This window comes from Sodiomyces alcalophilus (genome assembly GCF_042370955.1).
Source record: "Sodiomyces alcalophilus JCM 7366 unplaced genomic scaffold ACRALscaffold_5, whole genome shotgun sequence".
Lineage (NCBI taxonomy): Eukaryota > Fungi > Ascomycota > Sordariomycetes > Glomerellales > Plectosphaerellaceae > Sodiomyces > Sodiomyces alcalophilus.
Genome location: NW_027263536.1, coordinates 1,733,083 through 1,744,126, shown reverse-complemented (window position 1 = coordinate 1,744,126; position 11,044 = coordinate 1,733,083). Strand labels below are relative to the sequence as shown.

The window sequence follows — 11,044 nt, the reverse complement described above, 5'->3', positions numbered from 1 at the left end:
AGATATCTCCCCGATACGCTCGTCGAGGAGTATTATAATCTAAAGAGTAGGACTAGTTGATAGTATCGTCGGCGCCCCGTAGGGACTTTTCTTATTTAGGTCTAGGGAAGAAAAAAAAAAAGAAACAGGAAAATTAAAAAAAAATAAACGCTAACGCCCCCCCCTAAACTCCCCTTAGCCCGATCCTAATAACCACTATAAATAATCCTTATTTACTTTTTAGGGCCGGTTTTTTATAAAGACTAGGCTACTTCGAATTTTATTTAACTAACTAACCTAAGCGGCGGGTAATAATAGTAAGGTAGCGCTTTATATAAATAGGAGTATCGCGCCTCTTACGCTTAGCCTCCTCTTCCTCCTCCTAGCGATAACGCGCCACGGGGTTAAACCCCTTATTATCCCGGGCGTATTTTTTTATAGTCTCGAGGGCCCGATATAACTTAGTTTAGACCTAATAGGCCCGGCGCTTATATATATTAGCGGTGCTCTTTAGGAGGATATTAGGCTAACTTATAGACGTCTAGTCGCCTAAACCATTACCGCCCTATACGGCCGCTACTAATATCTTCTATAGCTTCTTAGCTACCCGCTCCGCCTATAATAAAAGCTATATATCCAGTTAATAACCTTAGGAGCGGTTAAAGTAAAGGGGACTATAGCTATATAAACGTACTAACTCGTAGTCACGGCTATTACTATTATAGTAATAATAGTATTTATCGGATACCTTACTACTGCGGCAGGGCCGTATAGTAAGGGGACTAGTAGCGTTATCGCCACGTAACGCCAGGGAACCCAGTATACGGGCGCACTATCTATAATGAGCACGTAGCTCTAGGCCCGACCTAACTAAATTAACGGGACGCACCAGTATTTCGACGCCGCCGCTATAGCTAAAGTCTAAGGGTCTATCGCTAGACCCGGTTATAGATAAAGCGAACTCTAATAATAATAACCTATCGGAGTTAGCTTCCTTATCGTTAAAAAGGGTGGCTTTATTAGCACCACCCCTTATAATAACGTCCTGACTAGTATAGTTAAGGACGCCCTTTAGGTTGCTAAGGGGCTTAAAAGCACCCTGCGGCGAGTTATTACGCCCTAAAGGGAGAGGGCCGGTCGACTTAGTAACCGGAGTAGCTATAATAACCGGCTTCTTAACGGTCCTAACCGGCGTAGCCTATTTAGCTAGAATAGCCGCTATACCTAGCTACTTAATAGCTTTATCCTCCGAGGAGAAAGAAGATAATAAATCCGAGGACGAATCCGACGATAAGTCCGATAAAGAGTTAGACTGCTACTACTACTACTACTACTACTACTACTGCTTAAGAGTGGTATAATAAAAGGAAAGTCCATAGACTTTAGTTAAGGAAAAGATATTATAGAAAAGGCTTAATAGCTTAGTATCGTAGAGTAATCGTAGTATATTCGTTAACTAAGCGCTGACTTTAAACTAAGACTTTAACTTAAGGGATTAAACTAATCTCTTAACGCGCGTATAGAGATAGGTTCGGATCGGTGGTCCGTGCGCGGCCATCGGTCCGACTGTATGTCGATAGGTCTGCGATTATCTCGTTATACTGCCCCCCCCCCTGATAAGTCTGGTCCTATAGACTTATATTATCGTGATGCCTTTAATTACGCGTTTATCGCGATTAATTACCTCTATCTAGTTCTATACGAGCCCTTATTAAAAACCCGTAGGAAAAAAGAGTGGCCGCTCCTTTATTTACCTGCTTATCGGCGTTCTATCGCTAACTATATACCTCGTGATTTATCTAAATATTACTATAGAAACTCCGCGATGCTTATTATTATTGCCTATGATTATCTAACCTTTCGCGGATATTATACCTAGCCTTAGGTAACCGTTTAGCGACGAGTATATAGTTCCTTCGCGTAATTCTCCTTATAGCTCCCGATCTTCCTTCTATAACTATCTTTTATTATTATAATCGCCGATTACTCGACGATTATATTTACCCTTTTCCTAATTTATTATTATTAAAATCATTATCCTTCCGCTAATTAATCGCTATTATATCGTCGGTTAATCTATAAGTCGCTATTGCTCTGCGTAAGCTTAAGTATAATACCGATAAGGGTTAGGAATTAGCCCTCCCTTATAAGGCACCTTACCTTTTTTATATATTGCGTTTAGACTCCTATACCGGCATTAATTATTTTAATAAGGCCGGCGATAGCACGGGCGCTAGTTATTACGTCGCCTACGCTCGCGGCTATTAATAATATATCGCCGTAAGTTCGCCGACCCTTTAGCGTTTCCTATACTAAATAGTTTTATTAGATTCCCGATTTTATACTAGGTATCGCTTAGCTGCTTTACAATAGCAGTAAGTAAATTTATATATTAGATAATAACCTAACGCTAATAGCTCGGCGTCGGGGCCACAAGCGTATTTCTAAGGTATATAAGTGGTTCCGTGTAGTTATAGACCGTGGAGAGAAAAAGGTCTCCGTAAAGAATATAAGTCGTTAATTCACTAGCGACCCTTCGGCTATATTCTAATAGTTAGCAGGTTTAAACTCTTATTTTAAACGAAATTTTATCTCTTTATTCGATAATAACGGTCAACTTTATATACCGGCTAGGTCGTATTAACGACGTCAAGGCTTCGGCGTTACTAGACCTTACTCGCCCTACTTAGGAGGATAATCTCCGTGACGTTAAGTCGCTTATCGCTTTCGTTAAGGATCTAGCGACTAATAGTTATTATCCTTTCGACTATAAAGGACGTCTAGGGGGCTTAGATACCTTCCCGGTCCTTAATAGTCTCGCTGACCTTTTAGCGGCTATTAATAACCCCCGGCGCCCTATCCTGGCTTATTGTTTTACTAGTCGCTCCGCGGCTAGTCGCTATAGTTACGCCTCCGCGGATAGTAATAACGATCCTTTTACCGATAGTTCCGATAAAACTACTACGCCCGCTCCCCGCCCTGTTATAGTTCGCCCTTATTATCCCCCTCGCCGCCGAACTCCCGTCACTTTATTAGCCGATAATTAGGTTTCTAGCGATACTAACTATATACCGCCTAGCCCGGCCCACGCCTCCTCCGATAAGGAAGATATCCCTTATCGTTGTATTCATATGCCCCGTTATTATCTATCCGCCGAATAGTCGGCCCCTAATAATAACGGCTTTAACGTCGATATTAATAATCTGCCCGGCCCTTTTCGCGCTAATAACCGTCATGCGTCCGGCATTTCTTTAGGCAATAAAACCGACTTCCATAGTTTTAGCGACTAATTCTTTTTTTATTTCGCCGAGTAACCGCCGGTAATAATCGCCTAAAATAGCGTTAAACTTGATTCTAATAGTTTAGGGTTTTAGGACTAGTCGGGGCTTAACCCCGTTTATTTAATCACTATAAGGAAAAGGCTATTATAACCTATAATTAAGTTCTTATTTATATCTAATAACCCCTCGGCGCCTTATACTATCTTATAGTCGTCCTACTTTTTATATATATACTTTTTATGCTTCTAATACCTTTTCCGGATCCCTAGAGCGTTCTCTAGGTGGTCCTCTAGTTCCTAGGTATTATACTCTACCGGCTAGCCTGCTTATTTTATAAGATAGAACGTTTTACCCTATTCTTCTTTATAACTAACGATATCTTTTACCTCCTATTTATCTTGCTCCTTCTTTAGGAGCGGGAGATCCTTCGCCGATAGCTCTACGGCTACTCGGTCTTTCCACGGTTCTAATAAGGATACCGGGAATATATTATATATCCTCGTATACTATATAGGAAGGCGAACCCTATACGCCTACTCGCCGATGCTTTTAGTTACTTATACCCGAATATATCGCGGTACTAGCTTTAACTGTTACCGGAATCGGAAATTCTTTATAGATAGTCTAATAATATCGCCTACCTTATACTATTATAGTTAGTAGCGCTTATTATAGTGCCGAGCCTAGTACTCCGTGGTATACGCCTAGTATTTACGGACCTTCCGCCGAACCTCCGCTAGTTTCTTAATATATTCTTAAACGCCCTATACCCGGGTATCGTCCCTGGGTTAAATATACTCTACTATACGTGGATAGTACCCGAATTACGCTTTATACGGCGAGATACTAAGTAAGGAATACTTATTATTATTATAGGCGAACCCTGCCTTTAATAAATAAACAGGCTATTATATTATCGCGTTACCGGCGATTATTCATAGGTACTTAATTAGGAACTAATACGTTTATTCCGTCTAACTATCCGTCTATAGGTAGTATATAATAAATAATCGCTAAGTATTCGCCCGCTTATAGCAGAACTCCGTCTAAAACTAAGTAGTAAATAGCTTATCCCGGTTTATTACTATACCCTTTCGGCTACTAAATCGGCACTTAATCTCCTTATATAGTAGCGCCGCTAGCTAGGGTGCTATTAGGTCCTTCCGTATAGGAATAAATAGAGTGTACTTCGTGTACTAATCGACGATTACTAGGATAGCGTTATATATTTACCTATCGGCCCCTTTTATAGGCGGTAGACCCGTAATAAAATCTATACTAATCTCTTAGAACGGATATATAAGTAACGGTAGCGTCTATAGCTAACTATACGGCTTATATCATAGGACCTATACCCCTTAACACACCGAATATACAGCGATATAATCACGAAAATCCGCCGCTAAGTCTACCTAGTAGAACTTTCTTAAAATCAGCTTAAGTGTCTTATTCGCTCCTATATACCTAGCCCTAGGGTTATCGTAGTACTATCGCAGGACCTCCGCCCTTAGGGCGCCCTATATAGGCAGTACTAACCGTCCCTTAAATAATAGTATATCATTTTCTCTAAAAGAGTACCCTGCTCTTTTTCCGGTCCCTCGGCGAATATTTTTAATTAAGGATATATAATCCGGGTTAGTGGTCTATAGCCCTTTAACCAGATCTTCTAGTTCCTTACTAATAGTATTCCGATATACTGTTTTATTCCTAGCTAACTCTCTAGCTATAAAACATAGGATATACTAATCCGGTATTATAATAACCCTAGCCTTAGCCTCGGGTATCGGCGATATCTTATTAGCGACCCTTCGCTAAATAGTCGCCCTATACCCTATATCTTATATTCGGGAGCGGGTAATAGCAGCGACGATAACACGCCTGGTATTATTAGTAGTATATAGGGGTTATAGCCCTTTTCTATCCTTATCTCTTAAGCTAGGCAGGGCCCCCTCCTATAGAGTCTATACCCGCTTACGCTTACTAGGCCTATATTCGGGTAGCGTTACCCGAGTAGCTTAAACGTATACGATCTTTACCGTGTTACTTATTAGGGTAAGGTGGATACTTACGATCCGTTAGCGAACGCTTATCGGGAGGTCGCTAACTAATTATAATCTTTATAATAAAATAAGAAGTATATTATTATATAGCGTCTTATCCACTATATAATCCGGCTATCTTACTAGACCGTCTACCAGGTTTATTTTACCCGGGCGGTATTAAACCTTAAAGTCGAATAATAATAATCGGTATCCCTATCTAATAAGCCTTCCACGAAAGTCCCGCGCTAGCGCGTTTAGTATACCCTTAAGCGCCTAATAGTCCGTTAGCACTATAAACGCCTATCCCGTACCTTTACGATAGTAGCGTTAATACTCGAGGCTCTTTATTATAGCTAATAGCTCCTATTACCCTATACCCTATTATTACTCTGTTTCGGAAAGCTTCCGCGAGAAGTAGGCGACCGGTCGCTATCTAGTCTCGTACTTCTAACTTAGGATCCCGGAAATAGCCTTATTCGAGGTATCTATCTCGACCCTTATATCTAGTACTAGGTTCTAGTACGATAGAATAGTTACCGACCCCAAGGTAACCTTTAGTAATTTAAACGCCCGCTTAGCGTTATCCGGGAACTTAACGGGTCCTTTCTTTTTACCCGCCTAACTGCCTTTTAATAGCGTAGTTAATAGCGTTATAACTCTAGAGTATCCCTTAATAAACCTCCTATAGAAATTAGTAAAACCAAGGAAAACTTAGATATCCCGGAACGACTTAGGCGCTGGCTACTCGGCGACCGTATATATATATTCCGGATCTATTATAATACCTTCGCAGGTTACTATAAACCCTAAGAAGTCTACTCGGTTATAGTAAAATTCGTATTTTAATAGCTTCGCGTATAGCTATACCCTATAAAGCCGATCTAGGACCTTCTTTAGGTCCTTTATATACTATTCCTTTAACGTGGAATATATAAGGATATCGTCTAGGTAAGCGATATAATATATATTTAGTAAACCGGCGAGCGCTTAGTAAATATACGCCTAGAACGTGGCCGGAGTATTTATTAGCCTAAATAATATAACCGTATACTTATAGTGACCGTATTATATTCTAAACGCCGTCTTCTAGCGATCCTCTTTCTTAATCCGGATCCTATAATAGGTATCTCGGATATCCACCTTAAAAAAGTACTTTACCCCGGCGAGCCTATTTAATAGCTTACTACCTAAGGGCAGAGGGTACCTATTCTTAATCGTTATAGCGTTTAACCCTCGATAATCGACGTAGAGTTATAAGCTATTATCCTTTTTAGGCATAAATAGTACCGGTAAGCCCGCGGGGCTCGTTAACCGTTAAATACAACCGCTTATTATCCCTTCAGTGATATACTTTTTTAGCTCCTTTAGCTAGGCTCGAGATAAGGGATATAACGGCCTAAACGGCGGTTCCTTCCTGTTTTATAAGTTAATTATATATTCGGCGTCCTTTAATAGGGGCGGCTCTTTCGCGGCCTGCTCTGAAAACACGTTCTGGTAGTCGGCGATTTCCGGCGGTAATTTAACGAGTAGTCCGTATATCACCTTATCGTTATTTATAGACGGAATAGTTATATCCGGTATCCCCGGTACGATAATAGTAACGACAGCGATATATATAATATACGCCTTTGCCCGCTTTTTAGTAACCTTATAAGCCTATAGCTCGGGGTCTATAATAAAGATCGGCCTATAAACGAATATTCGGCGAGCTGTATTAATTATAATACCTTCCTAACCTATACTATTATTCGAGAATAGTAATTATCCGGTACCCTTAGGTCGATCCGTATATAGGAAGACACTTTTTAGTACGCGTAGCCGTCCTTCCGCGTCTAGTAAATAAAAAGCTAAGCTATACGCTCCGTGGACCCTTACCGGGCTACTATTAAAGCCTTTAATTTCTAGAGTCTTAACCTCTAGAAGCGGTTTTAACCCTAGGCGTTCTATTAACGCCGGGCTAATAATATCCACCTACGTATAGGTATCTAAATCCACGCTAAACTCGATCTCCTTTTCGTAACGGATCACTATCGTTATAGATATCGCCACCTCGCTAACTATAATCGCCGGCCGGTTATCGGGTATAGGTCCGGCCCCCTTATTACCTACGCCGACTCGTTTCCTAATAAATAGAGTTCCTTAACCCGAATATTATTATCGAGGTTATTATATATAGTATGCACGTTACTAATATAGGCACAAGCCTTTACCGCCCTGCTATCGGATATTTATTATTCCTTATAATTATAGCAGTCCTTAGAACGGTAAGCCATTTTACCGTAGTTATAGCACTTACCCGTAAAGGCACGCGTGCTAAGCTATGCTTATAAAGGCTTTAGGCCCGAGCCTAATACCTTTTAACCTATCGGGGGCGCCCCCTTCGAGTCCGTCTTACCTAGCTTAGCGGGTATACGCCGACTAGTCGCCGGAGTTCTTACCCGGCTTAAGCGACTATCCGAATACTAGAAGTTCGATAAGGTCCTTTTATAACCGGTATCCGATCGTTTACTACTCGCCTTCTTAATAGGGCTTATATCCTAGAATAGCTATACCTTTTACGCTAGCGTCACGGCCTTATCTAATTTAGTTCTCCGCTCTTATATCTTATCCTTAATACGTAGAGGTAGCTAACTAAAATAGTTCTATATATACTCTTCGCTTCCGCTTATCTCCTGGCCTAATAGCCTATATAGGTTATCCTATTATTCGAAAAGCTTTATCGGCGTTATATCGCCGGTTATTTATAGCTTACGAAGTCTCTTATAGTAATAATACCGTTATATATCCCGGGATAGATAGTCTCGCCGAATAAACGCCGTAAAGTTATTCTAATTCGGGTTAGCGATCTTCCTAGTATAATGCCTCTAGGACGTCTAGAAGGTATATTCGAGCTTCGTTAAAGCCTATTCGATCTACTATAGCACTAGGGCACTAGGTCTAAACTAGTTCCTAGTCTTAATCGCTACTAACTAATCGTCGATTTCTATAACCGTGGATAACTCTCTGATTAGCTTATAATTATATACCGGCGGTTTTTTATAATCGCGCCGGGGCGCCGGTTATTCGGCGAGCTTCTTTATAATCACTTAATTAATCTCGCTCTACTACTAAAGATACTATAAAAACATCGTAATTAACGCCTTTTATGTTAATATTAAGGGGCCGGCGACGGATCGCCGATTACCCTATAAACCACTATCTTTAGGACTAAGCGTAACCGGTATATCCGTTAACCCCTTATTTTTATCTGGTCCCTGCTCGGGCACCGTTATTATCAGCTTCGGTATAGCGGGCGCCTCCTGCCCGGCGTCCGCTTCTCTGGCTTACCCCGGGGGGACGCTTATTCCTTAAGTCCTTCTCGGTGGTATCTTCGGCCTAACTACTTTAAAGGTGTAGAAGTTAAAGAATTATAACGAAAGGAAAGTCCGTAGACTTTAGTTAAGGAAAAGATATTATAGAAAAGGCTTAATAGCTTAGTATCGTAGAGTAATCGTAGTATATTTATTAACTAAGCGCTCACTTTAAACTAAGACTTTAACTTAAGGGATTAAACTAATCCCTTAACGTGTATATAGAGATAGGTTTGGATCGGTGGTCCGTGCGCGGCTATCGGTCCGACTATATGCCGATGGGTCTACGATTATCTTATTATAAGCAGCCGCTATAGCTACGGCCTTAGCCTTAGCCGAAGCCTTCTTAGCGGCCCGCTATACCTTCTTCCTAGTAGTCTTAGTTATCTCTTTATCGATAACCTTAGGTGCCACCTTAGTAGACTTAGCACCGACCGCGTCGGACTTTATACCGGCCTTACCGGACTTCTTAGAGGATTTACCGGCCACGCCGGACTTCTTATGCTTATTAGCTAAAGCTAGGGGCGCTATTATATAATAATAGTTTGCTCTAATACTATAAGTTAGCCTAAGGTCTACGCGAAGGGGATATAACACTTATATAGTGGTGATAGTAATAGTGCTAATAATAATAATAATCTGCCACGATATTAGCTAAATCCTAAGCCAGCCGCGCTCCTATACACGACTAAAACGATATACGGTATCGCGCAGAGATAATATATACCCTAATAAGGAGTTAATAGGATAAGTTAATACCCTTAATATAGACGGGGATAAATAACTTACCGTTAATAGCGATACTATTATTATTATTATAAATAGGTAAATTAGAAAGGGTAAGAAGAAAGAAAATAATAAGATAAGTTAGGCAGATAGAAACGTCCCATATTAGGATAGTCGTATAACCTAATATAGGCCCTACTTATATTATTCCTTCCCCTTTTACCTAGATACGACTACCCATTACGGGATTCTACGATACGGTTATTCAGTTAATAAAGGACGCGCCTAAGGTGCTATTATAGTGCACGCGTCTACGGATAGGCTTTATTATTATTAATATTCACGATAGATATTATATACCTTATTATTACCCGGCCTTAAGCTAGATAGGCCATAAGAGGGCGATAAAGGAAATAGGATAAGTTCTTTTATTATTTAGGACTATAACGTAACAGGCCTTATTCTAAAAGTATTCTTTATATAGGCTTTTCGGGTTACCTTAATAATAGTGGTAATATAAAAGGAGTGGATAAAAGGAGCCTTAAGAGACTACGAAAGCAATAAGGGCTACGATTTACTGCCTATAAGTGCCACCACTACCGACCTAATATCTATTTTTAGGAGTTATAGTTTATTCTAACTAGAGCCCTTTATTAGATAGGGCCCCGGCCAGAGCACTTAGGGCTTTATTATAGTATAGTCGTAGTAAGAAAGATAAATAAAGAGACCCGTTATTCCGACTATACCACTTGGTTATCCCGACTATAGTTCGGTCATGGACCCACATTTATAGCTAATCAAATACAACTTTCTACTTTCCTCCCACCGCCTTCCTATTCGATTGTCAATTTTAATCATAGTCTAATCTATTAATCCCTCAATCCCTTATAATCCATCAATAAAATCGATCAATCTATTAACCTATCAATCTATCAATCCGTCAATCGATTACGAATAATCGGTCAATCAATGCGGCGATTCCGCTTATCTTCTTTGCCTTATACTACGGAGAATTCGAGGATCTTTTAGCCTCTATAAATAACCACGCGAAGGAATACGGATATACGATTACGTACAAACCGTTAATCATAAGCCCTCCGAATAGGAACTGGAGGAACAACGGGCGGCGGCTCGGCAGGAAGAAGTGGCGGCGAGGTTTGCGTTACAGCAGCATCAGTAATAACCATAACAACAAGGCGGTTATGATAACCGTGGGCGTGGCCGTGGAGGCAGAGGAGGCAGAGGAGGCAGAGGAGGCAGAGGGGGCAGAGGAGGCAGTGGAGCTATCGATACTACGATCGGCTATCCGTTAATTACAACAGCAATAGCAACAGTAATTAGATATACGAGTGATGGATAGATAGGGAGCTGGATTCCGTAACATGGCCTTAATTAGTGGTATTTAACTATAATATAGAACGACAGTCCTTAATCCGAGTCATCAAGATCATATCTGCTACTACCTTCAATTAACTTAAGGCGTTGAATAGCTCCTACGTGAAAAGCTTAAAAACAGCGTTATAGCGGTCTACGATTATAATGATTATACGGACTTATATGTGGAAGATGGTATTCCGAAACGGGAAATTTATGGGTCTATGACCGAACTACAGTCGGAATAACCAAGTGGTATAGTCGGAATAACGGGTGTCTAAATAAAAGAGAC

General features: G+C 40.6%; 1 protein-coding gene across 1 annotated transcript; it reads left to right on the top strand.

The window, feature by feature from the left end:
• Positions 1–1,549: 1,549 nt before the first annotated feature.
• Positions 1,550–10,759, top strand: ACRALDRAFT_211830 (uncharacterized protein; the record flags this gene model as incomplete). The annotated part of the gene is made up of 3 exons (XM_071023791.1): positions 1,550–1,559; positions 10,534–10,655; positions 10,739–10,759. The coding sequence occupies 3 exons, from the start codon at positions 1,550–1,552 to the stop codon at positions 10,757–10,759; spliced, it is 153 nt and encodes a 50-aa protein (XP_070874216.1).
• Between the last annotated feature and the right edge of the window lie 285 nt (positions 10,760–11,044).